The following is a 21129-nucleotide window of genomic DNA, read 5'->3' as shown; positions in this document are numbered from 1 at the left end:
TATTAAGTGAAAGCTGATATACCCAGTGTTAAAACTCCCCCTCTTCCTCTCCACTTAGCTCTGAAGGTAATGGAGCCAAGCTTATGCAAGCATCTCTCCCCTCAGGGGCGTGAAGGGGCCTTTTCTGGGGCGTATAAACCACCCAACAGAAAAGACTTAAGGATACTAAGTTAAAATTTTGGAATTAACATTTACTTAGCTTTAATCAATGTTATCTCTTTGGAGTGTATCCTACTGGATATCTTTACTGTTATCTAGATATCATTATGCCTATAGATCTATATATTCTACTCATATGTGTTTTAAAAGATATGGTCTATAGCTATTTTGGGCTCTGCCTATTTACTTATGTATTATGAACATTTACATGATGTTAAATATTATGCAATATTATTTTAAATGATTATATCAACAAGGCCTAACTGCCCCCACCACACATACACATACTTGGAGATTTCAATCATCTTAAAAGAAAGCTGATAATTAAGGAAAGAAATATTTCTAAATTACAGCAATTTAAGGGTTAAAGGATTGAGTTAAATAATTGAAGAATAAAAGAGAGGTTAAAATAAAGGATAGATAAGGAGAGATCCAACTGGCTAAGCTACCCAGAAGGCAGCTTATTCTGCTCTCTGAGATTGCCACTTATCAGACAATGTCAGCCTCAAGCTATAGGTAGCCAGCTTGGGTACTCCCTGGGAAAAAAAAAATGAAGCCAACTCCTAGGAAAACAGAACTGAGCTGCAGAGAGAGAAGGAGCTGATAAGTTGATTAAACCCTGATCTCTCCATGCCTGAAGCTAGAGAACCATAGAATTTGCCAGTCACATGAGCACAGAAATTCTCCTCCTGGCTTAAATTGATTTCAGATGAGTTTCTGTCACTTGCAATGAAAAGACATCTTGTCCTTTAACTAAACTTCAACTATTGTATCTCTAAGCAAGCTAGAAAGAGTCTCAAATCCACAACACACCTATCATTATTTAGAATTATGATAAATATTGTGTTAAGTAATTCATTACATTCCTCAGAACACTAATTTCTCTCACTAAGAGACAGACTTTAGAACCAAAGACCCAATTCTCTAGTCTCCAACACTTTATTAAAGAACATGTAATATGGGCCATAGTTTCCGGAAGGGCTAAATAACTCTTCTTAAAGTGGAAGCTGATCGTACCTTCAAAGTTGAACACTGTGAATTCAGAAGTAGAGAAAATAGCACTAAGTAATAAGCACCTATTACTCTCACTGGAAGTAAAAGTATTGCTAAATAGTATATCTTTAAGAGGATCAGAAGTGCCCGTTGCTCCTTGAAATTTCTGTGCTGGAGAACACGAGGACGATAAATCATCTACATATCAGAGTTGTAGATCTTTCAGCTGAATCACATGTAACACATGCTCAAAGTTCTGCCATGTAGCTTCCTGCTCTTTCCTCCCAGGTTGATTATCTTACACTATTAGAACCTTATCAAAGCCAAAGTTTCAGGAAGTGATGAAGTGTAAGACTAACAAAAATATACATTAAGTCCTACCACCCAAGATATCAAGATCTACATAGCCAACCTATATTAACAGTGCCTGAAAATTCCAGTTTTTTTAAAAAAAAGATGACCAGTATTCTCCCTATAGAAATTGTAATAGAAAAGCATCCATCCAAGCACCTACGAGGGAAAACTTGGTTTGATATTTATTACCCAATGGTTTGTAAACAGGGACATTGCTCATCATTGTTCTTAAATAAAGGGAGTGAACCCCATAATTCTTTTCACAAATACCACCTTTCCAGAAGAAATAAATGTATGTTTTCAGGAAGACATACCTGAACTTAATAAATGAACTATTTTAAAGTAAGGCACCATCTGTTCATCAGCAAGATGAACAAGACCTGCGAGCCTTTTAGAAATGTGGAGCCACAGGCCCCACTGTGGATGTGCTGAATCAGTCTCCAGATTTTAACAAGTTCCCAAGGTGATGCTCATGCAAGATAAAGTTTAAAAAGCACTGCTCTACAAGGAACAAATGACAAGAATTTTTTAGAAACATAATTTTGTCTGAAAAAAAAGCAAATCATAGAAAATAATATATATATACCAATTTTGAGATTACAAAAGAAATGAAACTAAATCATGTAGTGTTTAGAGATTCAGACTTGTGTGATAAAAGTACAAATTAAAAAGCAATGTAGAACAGTGGGTAGAAGAGGATGGAGATGGAATAGGAAAGGACTTTTACACAGGCCAGGTATGTGAAGTGCAAAGGATTTACTTAGCAGCCTTGTAGGGTGTTACTAAGCAAGAAGAAGAATGACTTAATATGAGTAATAAAGAATGCTTTATTACTTAAGAGGGAAAAAGATTACAAGTAACAAATGCATCAATAAACTGATAGGTCAAATATTGATTTGCATTTTTCTTCAAGGAAAAAAAAAACCCTCACCCTGCATCACTGACATCTTTCTGAAACATGAGAAGCAACTGGTGAGTCTGGGACAGCAGATTCTCAGAGCACAGTGAGGAAGAGACATTCAAGAGATGCTGAGCCACTTATCCATCACAGACTTTTGGAGCTAGAGACAGCTATGGAGTGAATGGATTTTTCCAGCTAACAATGATGCCCTCAGGTAACTAGGCATATGTTCCTTATTTGCAATTTTGAGTTAAACAATAAAACATTTTAAAAATTCATGCTCACAACAGTCCTTTGTGTAAACCCTGAATTCTAACACTCTACTTGCAAGGAAAGCAACCTGAGTGAGCAAATATGCAGCCTCAGGTTTTCATAATCCTAACCAGAACACTGTTTCACTAACTTGCATTCAGGTCGGATGCCTTATGAGAAAGTGAATCTTCAAATCATAGCATCTCGTGTTTCTTATAAAAACCTTACATGAAGGGAGGAAGATGGTGGCTGGCAGGACGGCAGTGAGGAAGAGAGTGTGAAAGAGTGAGGGAGCGAACGGGGAGTGTGTGGACATGTGGTGTGTGTGTGTGTGTGTGTGTGTGTGTGTGTGTGTGTGAGCTAGGGACAGTTAGATCCTGCAGGACTTTCAGGGGCTGGCGGACTGGGTGGTCTTACACTGCAAACCCCGCTGCCGCTGCAAACACTCCCTGGTGGCCAGCACTGGCACAGAAACCATGCCATCTTGAAGGGAAGAACTGCTATGACTAGGATCCCAGTCTCACCACTACCCAGACTGGCCTCAGATGCAAACCAGGACCCCACAGCCACTCTGGACAAAGACCTGCTACCACAGCTGCAGACCCACGAGACTCCATACATCCCAGCTACAGATTCCTGTGAGTCACAGAGCGCATCTGCCTCCCCGCCAGCCCACTGCAGCGGCACAGGGCCCATGTGACCGTAGCAGGTGAGTGGGCCTCCTGCCTACGCAATACATGTCGTAATTACAATGGAAAACATTAACAACAAAGAGAGAATTTAAGGGTGTGTGTGTGTGTGTGTGAGTAGGTAACGGAGAGTTACCTACAAAGGATCTTCCATCAGATTATCAAATGATTTCTCAATAGAAACACATCAGGCCAGAAGGGAATGGAATGAAGTATACAAAGTGATGCAAAGCAAAGGATTGAATCCAAGAATACTCTATCCAGCAAGGCTATCAATCAAAATTTAAATGGAAATCAGGAGCTTCGCAGACAAAAAAAAAAAAAAAAAGGCTAAGTGAGTTTATCACTACCAAGCCAGCAAAGCAAGAAATGCTAATGGTAATGTTGTAAAAAGAAGTAGAAAGGGAAGAAGGAACACAGGCATAAAAAGTAGGAATGGCTACAAACAAATAGCTATTGATAATAACATTAAACGTAAATGGATTAAATGCTCCAATCAAAAGACATCGAGTGACTGAATGGATAAGAAAACATGACCCATATATATGCTGTCTATAAGAGAGCCACCTCAGAATAAGGGGCTCACACTGACTGAAAGAGAAGGGATGGAAAAATATCTTTCAGGCAAATGGAAATGAAAAAAAAGCTGGGGTAGAAATACTTATATCTGACAAAACAGACCTCAAAGTGAAGGCCATAACAAGAGACAAGGAAGGCCATTTCATAATTCTAAAGGGATCAATATAGCAAGAGGATATAACTCTGGTAAACATATATACACCCAATGCAGGAGCACTCAAATACATAAAAAAAACTTCTGTAAGATATCAGGAGAGAGATTGACAGCAATACAATCATAGTAGGAGACTTTAGTAAGCATTAGCATCACTGGATAAATCCTGTAGACAAAAAATCAGCCAAGAAACAGCAATCCTAAACAACTCACTAGATTAGATCAGATGGACTTAATTGACATTTTCAGAACATTCCACCCCAAAGCTGCAGAATATACATCCTTTTCTAGCATATATGGGACATTTTCAAATATAGAATAAGTATTGGGACACAGGCAAAGTCTCTCCAGATTCAAGAAGATTGAAATCATATCAAGCATCTTCTTAGATCACAATGGCATAATATTAGAAATAAATTACAATAAAAACAATCACAAAAATTCAAACACTTGGGGGCTGAATAGCTTGCTATTAACCAATGATTGGGTTATCAAAGAAATCAAAGAAGAAATAAAAAACATCTTGGAAACAAATGACAATGAAAACACAACAATCCAAAATCTATGGGACACAGTAAAAGCAGTCCTGAGAGGAAAGTTCACAGCATTACAGGCCTACCTCAAAAAAACAAGAAAAAGTGGTAATAAACCATCTAACTCTGCAACTTGAAGAATCAGAAAAAGAGCAACAAGGAAAGCCCAGAGTGAGCAGAAGGAAGGAAATAATAAAGATCAGAGCAGAAATAAATGACATAGAGACAAAAAAATATATATATATACAAAAGATCAATGAAACCAAGATCTGATTCTTTGAAAGGATAAACAACATTGATGAACCTCTAGCCAGGCTCACCAAGAAGCAAAGAGAGAGGACCCATATAAACAAAATCAGAAATGAAAGAGGCGAAATAACAACAGGCCCCACAGAAATATGAAGAAATGGAAATATTCCTAGAAAAATACAAACTTCTAAAACTCAATCAGGAAGAATAAAAAAATATGAATAGTAATCAAAAAACTTCCAACAAACAAAAGCCCTGGACAAGATGGCTTTACATGGGAGTTTTATCAAACACTAAAGAGAGAACTAAAACCTATCTTCCGGCTGTAAGTGGCCTTGTTCTCCACCTTTTTCGTTTGGTCCTGCTGACGCTGCCCGGCTCTCGTCAGCCTCCGGCCCGCTCTCTCCTTGAGACCGAGCACCATGCCTTCAATTAAATTGCAGAGCTCTGATGGAGAGATATTTGAAGTTGATGTTGAAATTGCCAAACAATCTGTGACTATCAAGACCATGTTAGAAGATTTGGGAATGGATGATGAAGGCGATGATGACCCAGTTCCTCTACCAAATGTTAATGCAGCAATATTAAAAAAGGTCATTCAGTGGTGCACCCACCACAAGGATGACCCTCCTCCTCCTGAGGATGATGAGAACAAAGAAAAGCGAACAGATGATATTCCTGTTTGGGACCAAGAATTCCTCAAAGTTGACCAAGGAACACTATTTGAACTAATTCTGGCTGCAAACTATTTAGACATCAAAGGTTTGCTTGATGTTACATGCAAGACTGTTGCCAATATGATCAAGGGGAAAACCCCTGAAGAGATTCGCAAGACCTTCAATATAAAAAATGACTTTACTGAAGAAGAGGAAGCCCAGGTACGCAAAGAGAACCAGTGGTGTGAAGAGAAGTGAAAAGTTGTGCCTGACACTGTAACACTGTAAGGATTGTTCCAAATACTAGTTGCACTGCTCTGTTTATAATTGTTAATATTAGGCAAACAGTAGACAAATGCAGCAGCAAATCAATTGTATTAGCAGAATATTGTCTTCATTGCATGTGTAGTTTGGGTACAGATTCCAAACCTATGGCTGAGTTTCTTCCAGTATGATCAAAAGTATCTTATTTCTTTGCTCTGAATAAAACTGAATTGTGGGTTCTCTATAGAAAGTGGCATTTTGGGCTTTCCCTCTTTTTGCAAAGCGATTTCTGCCTGGTTAATTGTCTAGTTAACTTTAGTTTAGTGACTTTTTAAAAGTTGGCATTGTAAATAAAAAAACTTGCAAAAGTTTTCTGAAATAGAAAAAAAAATAAAAATAAATAAAACCTATCTTCCTCAGACTATTCAAAAAAATTAAAGAGGAAGGAACACTACCAAACTCTTTCTATGAAGCCAATATTACCCTAATCCCAAAACCACATAAAGACACTACAAAGAAAGAGAATTACAGGCCAATATCCCTCATGAACATAGGTGCAAAAATTCTCAACAAAATTCTAGCAAATCGAATCCAGCATTATATTAGAAAGATCATACACAATGACCAAGTGGGATTTATTCCGTGGATGCAAGGATGCTACAATATCCACAAATCAATAATCATGATACACCATATAAACAGAGAGATAAAAACAATATAATTATATCAATTGATGCAGAAAAAGCACAAAATCCAACACCCTTTCTTAATAAAAACTCTCAGCAAGGTTGGAATAGAAGGATCAGACCTCAACATAATAAAAGCCATATATGACAAACCCAGAGCCAACATCATACTCAAATGGAAAAAACAAAAACCATTTCCCTAAGAACAGGAACAAGACAAGGATGCCCACTCTCACCACTCCTGTTTGACGTAGTACTGGAAGTGCTAGCCATAGCAATCAGACAAGAACAAGAAATAAAAGGCATCCAAATCAGAAAAGAAGAAGGAACATTGTCATTATTCACAGATGACATGATGCTGTACATAGAAAACCCTAAAGACTCCATCAAAAAACTGCTAGACTTAATAAATGAATTCGGCAATGTAGCAGGATCTATGGCTTTTGTATACACCAATAATGAACTCATAGAAAGAGAAACTGAAAAAACAATCCCATTTACCATTGCAACAAAAAATTAAGATATCTAGGAATAAATTTAACCAAGGAGGTAAAGGACCTGTACTCAGAAAATTACAGGATGCTGAAAAAAAAAAGAGATAGAGGAAGACATAAACAAATGAAAGACTATACCATGTTCATGAATTGGTAGAATCAATATCACTAGAATGTCCATACTACCTAAAGCAATCTATAAATTCAATGCAATCCCCATTAAAATACCAATGGCATACTTCAAAGACCTAGAACAAACTCTCCAAAAATTCATCTGGAATAGAAAAAGACCCCAAATAGCTACAGCAATCCTGAGAAAGAAGAACAAAGTTGGAGGGATCACAATATCAGATATCAAGCTATAGTACAAAGTCACAGTTCTCAAAACTGCCTGGTACTGGCATAAGAACAGATATATAGACCAGTGAAACAGAACAGAGAATCCAGAAATCAACACAGCCATTATGCTCAATTAATATTTGACAAAGGAGGCAAGAGCATACAATGGAGGCAAGACAGTCTCTTCAATAAACAGTGTTGGGAAAATTGGACATATAAATGCAAAAAAAAATGAAACTAGACCACCAACTTACACCATACACATAAATAAATTCAAAATGGATAAAGGACTTAAACGTAAGATGGGAAACCATAAAAATCTTAGAAGAAGCCATAGGCAGCAAAATAGCAGACATTTGTCGTACCAATATTTTTACCGATACAGCTCCTAGGGCAATGGAAACTAAGAAGAAAATTAACAAATGGGACTACATCAAAATAAAAAAGATTCTGCACAGCAAAAGAAAGCATCAATAAAACAATAAGAAAGCCCACTGCATGGGAGAACATATTTGCCAATGTTATGTCCAATAAGAGTTTAATCTCCAAAATTTACAGGGAACTCATACAACTTAACAAAAGGTAGATAAACAATCCATCAAAAAATGGGCAAAGGACCTAAATACCATATTTTCTGGCATATAAGACGGCTGGGCGTATAGAAGATTTTCCTGGGTTAAAAAGTCATCTTATACGCCGGAAAATACGGTAGACATTTTTCAAAAGAGGACATAAAGAAGGCCAGGAGACATATGAGAACATGCTCAAAGTCACTAATCATCTGAGAGATGCAAATCAAAACAACAATGAGGTACCATCTCACACCTGTCAGAATGGCTATCATCAACAAATCAACAACGGACAAGTGCTGGAGAAGATGCGGAGAAAAAGGAACCCTCTTGCACTGCTGGTGGAAATGCAGACTGGTGCAGCCACTGTGGAAAACAATATGGTGTCTCCTCAAAAAATTAAAAAAGGAACTCCCATTTGACTCAGAAATCCCACTTCCAGGAATATATCCCAAGAAAATAGAAACACCAATCAGAGAAGATATATTCACCTCTATGTTCATAGCAGCACAATTTACAATAGCTAAGATTTGGAAACAGCCTAAGTGCCCATCAGCAGATGAGTTGATTAGGAAACTGTGGTACATCTACATAATAGAATACTACACTACTGCAAAAAAGAAGGAATTCTTACCATTTGCAACAGCATGGGTGGAACTGGAGAGTATTATGTTAAGCGAAATAAGCCAGTCAGAGAAAGATAAATATCACATGATCTCACTCATTTGTGAAATATAAAGAACATCATAAACTGATGAACAAAATTAGATACAGAGACAAAGAAGCATCAAACAGACTGTCAAAATTCAGTGGGAAGTCAGGCGAGGGTTGGGAGAGGGGTAAGAGATCAACCAAAGGACTTGTATGCATGCATATAAGCATAATCAAGGGGGGAGGGGGGAGAGCATGTGCCAGGGGATGGGGGAGGCTGGGGGGAGGTCAAAAGGGGGAAAAAGAAACATATGTACTACTATTTGTAATACTTTAAACAATAAATTAATTAATTAAAAATAAGTAAAAACTTTACAGGAAAATTTATATATTCTTTAACATACATAGAGTACCCTAATCTTGTCAATGAGAGGTAGAGAAGAAACTAAACAGATATCATACCCAAAGATATAGGTTAAATTCCTGATCCCATTGTCTAGGGAAGAACAATCCTGGGTAAATTGGTTCATTCCACCCATCCTCATGCAATTTTCATTGGTTAACTGAGCATATCAAGTTTTTTCCATGTCCTGTGATTCAGCAGAGCCAGAAACATCTCTGATCTTCACCTGTCTTTAGTCACTAGTTTGTGTTTCTGCCAAAGCACATCCAGCTGGACTTCTTCTGGCCACCTGACCTTGACCGGACTTCCTGACCACTGACCTTCTCATTCTTTGGTGGGATACTGACTGTAGACCCTCCCCTACCTATGCATGATTGTCCAAGGGTGAGGACTCATGACATGCCTTATTCCCAGGCTCACTTTGCAGGCTAAAGTAGACACATAGAAGACCACATAGAAGACATTTTTAAAAGTTTAGAATAGTTACAGAGAACTGGGAGATTAGAGAACTATAGAGGCTAACCCATGAAAAAATTTTATAAAATTTATTAAAATTAATGATTTTCCCAACCATCACAGAAAATGTAGAACTTCACATAACTAGTATTACAACTAGAGGTCCTAAGTTCAGCTCTGTCACCAAGTGGACCCACTAGAAGATTCTTACTACAAATCTTCTTGCCCTTTCCTATAGTGTTGGTTGGATCATAAGAATAACAAGCAATTACACAAGATGTGATGACCTGGTGCTTTATGGGAAAAGTCCACAAGAACTCACAGCTCTAAACAACCTTGAAGAGAATCCAATATAACTTACTAGTTTTCTACTTTTGGAAATATGCCTATAACTACTATGATTTGTAACTACTACCAGAAGTAGAACCTAGAGCTCAGTCCAAAAATAATTCCAGTAATTTTATGATGTCTAGTAAATACTTCTCAGTGGAAGCAATTTACACTCTTCAGACTGGTGAATCTATGCTGTTTTTAAAGCCATCAGGACAAAAATTTCACAATGACCTTCTCAATTATGTTATAGGGCTTGAGTGATATTACCACACAATTCTCTAAATCACTCTTATTCCAATTATACTTATTTTCTTCTATTGGTACTGACAAAGAGCATGCACATTTGTTTTTAATTCCTCATCACTGGAATACTCACATTTATGATAAATTGGCTGATTTTCTTTATAGAGATCAAAGCAATAACCATCTTTAAAGATATAAATTCCTGTTTCTACACTGGAGTATGCTAAATAGAGCTGTCCTTAGGAGAAGCAGCATATCAGAAACCAACGCCTACAATTCAGAGTACCTCTCCTGATTATTTTGATTTGAATGTTATATTGCAAACACTGTTTGGTTTATAAAGATCTGGTCTCTTAATATGTGTGGTTTGTCTCTCATAAATTCCACTATCTCAATATAGGGGTGGGCAAAAGTAAATTAATAATAATAATAAAGAATACAATAATTAATAAATAATGATACAAGAATAAATTCTGTTTCACGAACTCAGATCTGTAAACCAATTTTGCCTGCTCCTGTATGAGGTGCTATTTTAGAAAATGACAATTGTATTGAAGTACACCAGCATAAATTTTGCTTAGACCACAAAGCCTCTTTTAAGATAGACTATACTAGACCTGTCCTCTATTTTACTCTCTAACAGAAAATACATCCAGCAGGTTTTGTGTTATGTGATACAAGACAGACAAAAACATAATTCACTTTATATTGATTACAAAATATATACTCTCTCTCACAACTCTGATTGTTCAAACAATTTAGAGAAAATTTACTTTTCTATTTCATTTGTTGTTGAATGGAACATATCCTAAATTTGTCATTTCTTCTTTCTTTACTCTGAATCTCTCATGTTGAAAGTAATCAGTCAATCGGTTTACAATATAACGCCTGATAAATTGCAGTTACACATCACTTCACTGATAGAAATAATAAACCTAGAATGGAGAAATGGTAGATATTTTTTAAATGGACAGAAGAAAAGAAGGTTTCATTGGCAATTTCTTGGCAAATACATCATCAAAGACTGGGATATAGGGCCAAGAAGAAATGGTTCATTTCTTGAAGAAAAAAAATATTTCATCACAGCCATTAACCACCAGGTAAGAGACATGTCAAAAAAGAAAATTTCAGTGACACATCACTTTTGCAGAACCATCCAGGAGCTAATACTGTACACAAAACAAGCTTTGTGTTGACAGACAATAAGAACCTGCCAGTGTAATATGTTGCCAAGCTACTGATTGAGGGCACTGAGGCAAAGAATTGACAAACCCAGAAGCTATGTCCACATACAATTGAAGCCACAAGAGCAAAAATTCACAACATCTTAAGGAGTTATGGTTCCCTGCCATTTTTTGTACAGTTTGACCATTTTCTAAAATGAGTCATATCTCCTATAAAAGTAAAATATAAATAATCTTTTCAAAATAGGATTAAGGGAGCACAAAAATATAGTTTTATGAGGAGACACTGAGAAGAAACCCCTAAACACTAAGCAACTGCCGACACATTGGGAATTTCCAACTGCTGCCAAATTATGCCCAGCACAGAATGAAAGGAACATACTGGCTGAGCACCCTTTGATGTGATAGTCCAAAGACAAAAGAGCAGTTATGAGATAAACAAGGTAAGAAAGAAGAAAGGGGGGCAAAGGGAAGTAGGTTGGCAGCTGACAGAAGCAGCAGAAATCACTGGCAAAATGGCTAAGGCTGGGCTCTGCATATATCCTCCTCAGCTTTTCATTCTCAATTTGCCAATTTACTTTTTGAAACAAACCTTTTCTGGTCCTTCCTGACAAGATTAAATTTCCCTCATAACAATTTCAGGGTATTCTCATAACACCCTGAAACTTACCCTTTGTATCACTTATAATTTGTATAGTTATTTGTTTAATATTTCTATTTTCCTGCCCCTCCATTATAAGCTCCATAATGGTAGAAGTTTTATCTGTCTTATTCACTGCAATATCCACAGTATCTAGGCTGTGCTATATACCCAATAAATACTAGAATAAATAAATTGAATATAATCATTAATGTAACTATTTGGAGAGGCAGGATAGCATAATGATTAAAGGCAAACACTCTGAAGCCTGACTGCCTGGATTTGAATTCCGTTTCTGCCATTCACTACCTACATCAGGGGCGGGGAACGTCCAGCCCTAGGGCCACATAAAGCCCATGAAAACATTTGGTCTGGCCCTGCCAAGGCATTAGAGGTGAGTTAATTAAATGTTTGACCAAATATAGCAGGCTAATTTTTAAGTCGATAATTTTGTATGGCCTGCGAATGATGTTATAAATATCCAAATGGCCCTTGGCAGAAAAAGGTTCCCTACTCCTGATTTACATAAAGTCTGGCAAGTTTCTTAACCTACCTGTGACTTTGTTTCCTCGGTGCAAAATGAGGTTAATAATGGGACTTTCTTCACAACCTTATGGGAATTAAAAACATATACAAATTAAATATTTGTAAAGTGATTAGAACAGTAAATAGCCATGGTAATCACTATATAAGTATTAGTTAAATGATTATATTTGAATGTTAATAAAACTTATATTTGCTTGTAAACAATAAGAATTAATTTTTTAAAATATATTTTTATTTTTTTCAGAGAGGAAGGAAGAGGGAGAGAGAGATAGAAACATCAATGATGAGAGAGAACCATCCATCAGTTGCCTCCTGCATGCCCCCAACGGGGGATCAAGCCAGCAACCTAGGCATATGCCCCTGACCAGACTCAAACCTTGGACCCTTCAGTCTACAGGCCAATGCTCTATCCACTGAGCCAAAGCAGTTAGGGCAAGAGTTAAATTTTTAGGTATGTTAACTATGAATCCAAATTTGGCATTCCCAAGTACAATAAACTACTACTTTCAACAATGTGATATGTTCCAGTCAATATAATTCTAAAGACAAAAATTATTCCACTGACATATTGAATAACTTGTTAAAATTTATCTTAAAGTGCCCAAAGAATAACAAATAATACATAGAAAAATCCATAAAAACAGATGAGAGAATGACATCAGCAAAAATGGCAGAACAAAGTCCTCTGAAAATTTTCTTTTCCATAAAAGTGATAAGAAAATTAGGAAAAATTTTCCAAAAATATTTTTTGATAACTTTAAAAATTAATCAAATGTTTGCAAGAACCTAGTCAGCATTTCTTCAAGATCTATGTGGCATTTTGACTTGCCATCCCTTGCCCTCTGGCTCACATTTGTGTTAAAAATCAGCCTCCTGGCAGTCAGCAGAGGGAAGCTGGAGCTCTTTCAAAGCCACATTCCAGAGAATTGTCATTATTGACCTGGTAGTGCCTCCTTGGAAAACCCCACGTGAAAATCTGTCTTCTGTATTTGACCTGACTTGAAGTTTACCCGGCAAAGAGAAAAGGAATTCCCCCCAATCCTTTTCTCTTAGGGGTGTTTGTCAACAGACATTACAGGAAATGTGTGGCTGTCTGTGGTAGTGAACAACAGTTAGGGCAAATAACAGACTAACTAACAAGCCTCAAAGAAAAATATGGGAAATGAGATGTCCATAGGGGCTTTGAAAATCTCCAACATATTCCTGGGAAACTAGAAGACTGTGTACGTGTGTAGTGCTATACATATGTCCAGGGCTGAATGTGTGCTCAGGAAGCTCCCACTCCTGGCTGATCTGGATGCTCTGTGCAGGCAAGAAGCAAAGACTGAGGCAGAGTTGCAAACTGTATAGCTGAGTGTTGAAGGCATGTCCCAATGTGAACACAGACCAACTAGATATTCTAGAGATTAAAAGCTACAATAAACGAAATGTAAAATTCATTAGAGGAGCTCAACATCACATTTGAGCAGGAAGAAGAATAAATCATCAAATTTGAAGATAAGTCATCTAAAATTATCCAGTCTAAGTAACAGACAAAAAGAAAAAGAAAAAAAAAAATGAACCAGAGCCTCAGATACCTATGAGACACCATCAAACATACTAACACTAGAGGCCCGGTGCACGAAATTCATGCACGGAGGGGGGTTGTCCCTCAGCCCAGCCTGTACCCTCTCCAATATGGGATCCCTCTCACAATCCAGGACTGCTGGCTCCCAACTGCTTGCCTGCCTGCCTTCCTGATTGCCCCTAACTGCTTCTGCCTGCCAGCCTGATCATCCCCTAGCCACTCTGCTACCAGCCTGTTTGCCCCCAACTTCCCTCCTCTGCCAGCCTGGTCACCCCTAACTGCCCTCTCCTGCAGGGTTGATCACCTCCAACTGGCTTGGTCCCTCTCAACTTGCCCTCCCTTGCAGGCCGGGTGCCTTGCAGGCTTGGTCCCTCTCAATTGCCCTCCCTTGCAGGCCGGGTGCCTCCCAACTGCCCTCTCCTGCTGGCCATCTTGTAGTGGCCATCTTGTGTCCACATGGGGGCAGGATCTTTGACCACATGGGGGCAGCTATATTGTGTGTTGCAGTGATGATCAATCTGCATATTACTCTTTTATTAGATAGGATAGAGGCCTGGTGCACGGGTGGGGGCCAGCTGGTTTGCCCTGAAGGGCGTCCCGGATCAGGTAGGGGTTCCCTTGGGGTGTGGGGCGGCCTGAGCGAGGGGCCTGTGGTGGTTTGCAGGCCGGCCATGCCCCCTGGCAACCTAAGCAGAGGCCCTGGTATCTGGGATTTATTTTCCTTCTACAATTGAAACTTTGTAGCCTGGAGCAGAGCCAAGCCTGGGGCTCCCTCTGAGGCAGGCAGCCATTTGTGTTGGGGTTATAATTGAAACTTTGTTGCCTTAAGCGGGTGGGCCCGGCTAGGGTGTGCGGAAAGCTTTGTTTCCTCTGTTGCCGGTGGCAACCCTGGCCTGCTCTCTCAAGCTCCATTCTGCCGCCATTTGTTTGAATTTGTTTACCTTCTATAATTGCAACTTTGTAGCTTGAGTGGAGGCTTAGGCCTGGCAAGGGCAGGCGGAAAGCTTGGCTTCCTCTGTTACCTAGGAAACCTTGCTCTCTGTGGCTGTAGCCATCTTGGTTTGGGTTAATTTGCATACTCGCTCTGATTGGATGGTGGGCGTGGCTTGTGGGCATGGCTTGTGGGTATGTCAGAGGTATGGTCAATTTGCATATTTGTCTATTATTAGATAGGATATGCATAAGAAATGTCCCAAAAGTAGAGGAGAGAAAGAGGCAGGAAAATATTTGGAAAAAAATAATTTCCCCAAACTTCCAAATTTAATTAAAAAGTTATATATTCAACAAATTCTAAATCAAATAAATGCAAAGAGATTCAAACCTAGACCCATCATAGCCAACACTCAAAAGACAAAGACAGACTCTTGAACGCACTGAGATAGAGAAGCAACTCATCATGTACAAGGGATCCTCAATAAGATTAACAGCCAATTTCTCATCAGAAACTTTGAAGGCCAAAAGGCAATAGGATGACATCTTCAATGTGCTGAAAGACAACTATCAAACAAGAATTCTTTGTACAGTAACCTACCCTTCAAGAATGATATAGAAATTAAACACATTGACAGATAAACAATAATTGAGAGAATTCAACACTAGCAGACATGACTTACAAGAAATACTAAAGTAAATCCTTCAGGATGAAATGAAAGACACTACAAAGCAACTCAAAACCACATAAAAAACAAAGAGTGCTGGTAAAGGAAACTATGTAAATAACTATGAAAGACAATATAAATGTATTTTTGTTGGTGATGCATCACTTCTCCTATCTGATTTAAAAGACAACCTCATAAAGCAATGATTATAAAGCTGTGTTAATGGATTCCCAAGAGGGTGAGAAATGCAGCTAAACAGGATTAAAATTATTTTATAATACTGAAATTAAATTGGCATTAATTCATACTAGATTGTTATAAATTATGATGTATGTAAGATAATTCAAAAATATATAATAAAAAATGACCAGGGATTTAAGAAAGTACACAAGAAAATATTTAACACAAAAGTAGGCCATAATGGAGGAAGAGAGAAATGAAACCAAGAAAACTAAAAATTAAAACAATCTCTGCCTTTAATTGGAATTTTCAATCCATTTAATTTAATGTAATTACTGATATGGTAGGATTTATATCAAAAGAAAGCTGGAGTAACTATACTAATATCAGACAACATAGATTTTAAGACAAAATTATTACTAGAGACAAAGCAGAATATTTTATAATGATAAAAAAGTCAATCCATCTAGAAAATATATAAAGTTATAAAAATTATAATACATGAAAATATAAGAAATTATAAACATATATCAACTTCATCCAAATATCTAAAGCAAAAACTGATAAAAATGAAAGAAGAAAAAGACAATTCAAAAATAATGTTTAAAGCTTTCCACCATCTGCGGATACAACCAGAAGTCTGCAATCTAGAAGACAGCCTTCACCCAACCACGCTGGCACCCTGATCTTGGGTTCCCAACCTCCAGAACTATTGTGAACTAAAGGCCCAAAAAGTTATCAGTTTAAGGTGGATGATGATATAAATGAGGACAAATTATCTTTAAGAATAATCAGCTTAGGGGCTGGTACAGGGGATGAATTGTACATTGCTGAAGCAGAGGCAATGAGTTATGAAAGCAGTCCAATTAAAGTAACACTGGTAACTTTGAAAATGTCTGTCCTTGGTGGCTTCAAATAACACTACTGTGGTCTCATGGTGGAAATGTGGTTCAGGGCCTGTGCATATTAGTTGACAGCACTTAATAGCTATAGAAGAAGATGCAGAGTCAGAAGGTAAAGAGGAGGATGTGAAACTCCTAAGTATATCTGGAAAGCATTCTGCCCTGATAGTTGTAGCAAGTTTCACACACACAAAAAGTAAAACTTGCTGTTACTGAAGATGTTGATGAAGATGAAGATGATGATGATAAAGATATAATGATTTTGATGATGAAAAAGCTGAAGAAAAAGCTAAATTAAAGAAATCTATATGAGATGCTCTAGCCAAAAAATGCACAAAAATCAAATCAGAATGGAAAAGACTCAAAACCATCAACACCAAGATCTAAAGGTCAAGAATCATTAAAAAAAAAAAAAAAAGGGGATCTCTTACCATTTGCAACAGCATGGAGAGATCTGGAGAGTATTATACTAAGTAAAATAAGCCAGTCAGAGAAAGATAAGTATCACATGATCTCACTCATATGTGGAATCTAATTAACAAAATAAACTGATGAACAAAAAAGATCCAGAAACATAGAACCATGGAACAGACTGATGAATTTCAGAGGGAAGAGGGAAGGGGGTGGGAGGGTTAGGGGGGTGTGGCATGGGAGGTGAGAGATTAACCAACCAGGGAATTTATATGCACATATGCATAGCCAGGGACACAGACAAAAGTGTGGTAAAGGCTTGGGAAGGGCAGGTGTGTAGGGTGGAGGGGGTCAATGGGAAAAAATAACAACAGAAAAACAAAGAGGACATCTGTAATACTTTCAACAAGAAAGATAAATTTAAAAAAAAGAAAGAAAAACTCCTAAAACACCAAAAGAACCTCATTCTGCAGAAGACATTAAAGCAAAAATGCAAATATTTTAAAAGTGGTTCTCTTTTCAAAGTGGAAGCCAAGTTCATCAATTATGCGAAGAATTGCTTCTGATGAATGACCAGAAGGCTAGTCATGGTCTCTGGCAGTGGGGGAAGACTCTTTTAAAAGAATACTTTAGCCCTGACCAGGTGGCTTAGTTGGTTGGAGCAAAATCCCATAAACCAAAATGTTATGGGTTCAATTCCCGGTCAGGGCACCTACAGAAGGCAACCTATCTAGGTTTCTCTCTCACATCAATGTGTTCTCTCTCTCTCTCTTTCTCTCTCTCTCTTTCTCTCAAATTAATTTAAAAAACATATCCTCTGGGGAGGGTTTAAAAAATTAGTTTAAACAGTTTGTCAAAATTTCCTATCTTATTTTATTTTATTTCTGTAACAGTTGATATCTAACTGCCCTTTTTGCAAGGCAGAGTGAGGACTTTCCCTACCATGTCTGATAAAAGTTGCCCAGGTTCCATTGCCAAGAATGTGTTGTCCAAAATGCCTGTTTAGTTTTGTGGACAAAAGGGGCCACATGCTAACCTGGCAAGGTCAGGGGAGGCCTGCATGGCAGTCTTGCAAACTCAGAGACCTAAAATAACCACAAAAGATGGTCTGAAAATTAAATATTTAACTACAAACAGGTTATGGTGGGTAGTCATGTCCTAGGCCAGTATTTTCCCTAACAAAGATCAACTTAGATCTTTACTGAGCCCATTTGTCTTTTTGCCTCTAAGATAACAGATCTGTGAAATGACTGGGTAACTTGTAACTTCCCTTTTTTTCCGGACCCCTCAGGGCACAACGAATAGCACCAGGACATTCCCTCACTGTTATTGTTATTAAGTTAATTGTCAACTGTTAATTATGTTAAATTATCCTGTATTCATCTATGTAAAAGAAGCATATATCCATCATTTCACTTTTTACCCTATCCCAGAGGTTTCCCCACTTTGCTTTATCCCACCTCCTTAATCTATCACCAATGAATTTCATGTAATCCACCTAAGTCCCTTTCCTTTGATTGCAATGTATAAATACAGATGTAACCTGCCATTCTCCAGAGCATTATCTCAATTCGTTGAGGTTCTGCTTCCTGGCATATGTCAACAGTTTGGCTCAAATAAACTCACAAAAATTCTTTACAGGTTTCAATGGTTTTTACATTAACAGTTTTTAAAGATGGAACTCCACCCTCTGCTTGGTTTTAGGTCTGTATGGAATTTTATGACAGGCCATAGTAGTGGTGGTCAGACAAATGGAAATGGTGGGAAGACAAAATTATACATGTGAAATAAACTCAATATTTTAATAAAGTTAAAATAATAATAATGATTGGAGACTTCAATGTCCCACTTTCAACATGTATAGAACAACTGGGCAAAAGGAACAGAAAACTTTGAACACGATAAACATACTAGACCTAACAGATCACTATATACATCAAGAGCAGCATGTACTTCCCAGGTATCAGCATAAACAAAACATTAGGATATAAAGCAAATCTCAATAAATTTATTAAAAGGATTCAACTCATACAAAGAATATTCTCGGGTCACAATTAAGTGAAATAAGTAATACCTATAAGTTAATTTGCTATTTAATATACATGCAGACACTGTGAGGTAGAGCAATAACAACTCAGGTTCACCATGTTAATCCCCATCTGGGGCCTCTGTTCATGGTCCTCTGTTCCTGGAATCCCCCCTTTATTCTTCTGCAAATTTAAAGTCTATCCATCTATATTAGTTTGGATATAGGTTAGCTACTCTAATGGGGAAACCCAAAATGGCAACGGCTTAACCAAGACATTAGTTTATTTCTCTTATGTATAAAATTCTCAGGTGCCATGACAATTCTGATGAGGTAGACACATGTTTAGGCTCCTTCTTTCCTATCTGCCATATTTAAACAACACAGCTCCCGGCTATTTTATCTGTGTCCCACCCAGTAAGACAGACAAAAAGGAATAAGGGATCGGCATCCTTCTTGCTGTATGGAATAATCTAAAAGCTACACACACTTCTGCTTAAAACCCATTGTACAGAATTCGGTTTCATGGCTGTACATAGAGACAAGAGGCTTGAGAAGTGTAGCCTTCAGATAGGCAGCTAAATTCTATGCCTGTCTAGAGAGGGAAGAACAAATATTAGGGGAAACTAGCAGTCTCAGCCATACCATCTCTCAAGTTTCCACTCAAGTTCCATGTCCTCCAAGGAGTTCAAGACGACTCAAGCTTTCCTACTTTTCCAAAATTACTTTACCTACAATCAGTTAACAAGTCACTTTGAATGTCACTTACTATCCCCCAGCCAGCATGGCTCAGTGGTGGAGCATTGACATATGAACCAGGAGGTTATGGTTCAATTCCCGGTCAGGGCACATGCCCTGGTTGTGGGCTTGAGCCTTGGTGGGGGACATGCAGGAGGCAGCCAATCAATGGTTCTCTCTCATCATTGATGTTTCCTCTCTCTCTCTCTCTCTCTCTCTCTCTCTCTCTCTCTCTCTCTCTCTCTCTCTCTCTCTCTCTCTCCCTCTTCTTTCCTCTCTGAAATCAATAAAAAATACATTAAAGAAAGCCAGTTATTCTGTTTTATATATGTCCCGTCTGTCTGTTCCTCCATTTATATTGTAAGTTCTTTGAACTAAGAATCTATACCCTATGCTGCTTTTGACTCACTTCTCTGCTTCTATGGTGCCTGGCACTGTGTTTGAAATTTGCTGGGTAATTCTATATTACTAGTTGATGATTAAAATAAAGCAGGCAAAATACCTGAATAACCCAAAATTACATTAACATTTCAATAAATATGCTTTGAAAAATATTCAAAATGTGATTGTTGAAACCTAGGAGTAAATTGATAAGTTGTAGTTCCTCCTAAATACTGCTAAAATCATTTATAAGGCTTTGAATAAGGTTAGATAACCTATTACTTACAGAAGTGTAGCTACTTAAAAAAAAAAACAAACTAAGGTTAAAATTATAACTGATTCATTTTATTCACAGTTGATTAATTATAAGAGTTTATCAAAATTAAGCAGTTGATGTGAAACTTCAAAAGAAATTATTGATTCTTCTCATGAGCAACAGCCAATTAAAACAGTATGGTGCAAGACTACTCTAGTTCTTAGTATTCTAATTTTGGATATTTTCTCTTCATTTTTTTAAACAAAGAACATTATAAAAAGACTTCAAATTAGCTCTTGGCTTTTCCTATTCAATATCAACCACTTACCGAGTGCCAATCATTTTACTGAACCTTCTTTTAAAAAGACTTTTGCCAGTGGCACTACAAATGAAAGGAGATGATGAGATAATCACAGCAAAATTCTACTCCGGTGTGCTGCCTTTTCTTCCCTGATGAAAACCCCATGGGACATTGTTATGTGGGAAAAGCACATGATGATTCCAATACCAGAAACAGTTTCTTGTCACACAAACTAATATGAGAGCACAAATAAGATGTGGATTGTGAATAAAAGAAGTTTAGGGTATTAAGATTGTCATAGGTCTTGAATTTCAGATATCCTACTGGCAGTTTTACTTTTGGGGGGAAAGTTGAAATATAGAGTTTATTTTATAAACTGCAGGATTCCAAGATGGCTCTCCTAAGCTATGGTAACCATGTCTTTAAAATATCTCCTATATTA

General features: G+C 37.6%; 2 protein-coding genes and 1 pseudogene across 2 annotated transcripts in view; 2 read left to right on the top strand and 1 right to left on the bottom strand.

Moving 5' to 3' along the window:
* HS6ST3 (heparan sulfate 6-O-sulfotransferase 3) overlaps positions 1-21129 on the bottom strand; it is a 702271-nt gene that overhangs the window by 495666 nt on the left and 185476 nt on the right. The gene's annotated exons all lie outside the window — the stretch shown is intronic.
* Positions 5192-6037, top strand: LOC129149958 (S-phase kinase-associated protein 1). Its single transcript, XM_054719891.1, has one exon. It carries the CDS (start codon positions 5286-5288, stop codon positions 5775-5777), a length of 492 nt encoding a protein of 163 aa, XP_054575866.1. The 5' UTR covers positions 5192-5285; the 3' UTR covers positions 5778-6037.
* Positions 10806-17889, top strand: LOC103288284 (nucleophosmin-like; annotated as a pseudogene).

Source organism: Eptesicus fuscus, chromosome 8 (genome assembly GCF_027574615.1).
Source record: "Eptesicus fuscus isolate TK198812 chromosome 8, DD_ASM_mEF_20220401, whole genome shotgun sequence".
NCBI lineage: Eukaryota > Metazoa > Chordata > Mammalia > Chiroptera > Vespertilionidae > Eptesicus > Eptesicus fuscus.
This window is presented reverse-complemented; position numbering and strand designations above follow the sequence as displayed.

Excerpts from the sequence above, each read along its gene's own strand:
- LOC129149958 (XM_054719891.1), top strand. The coding sequence starts at position 5,286 with ATGCCTTCAATTAAATTGCAGAGCTCTGATGGAGAGATATTTGAAGTT.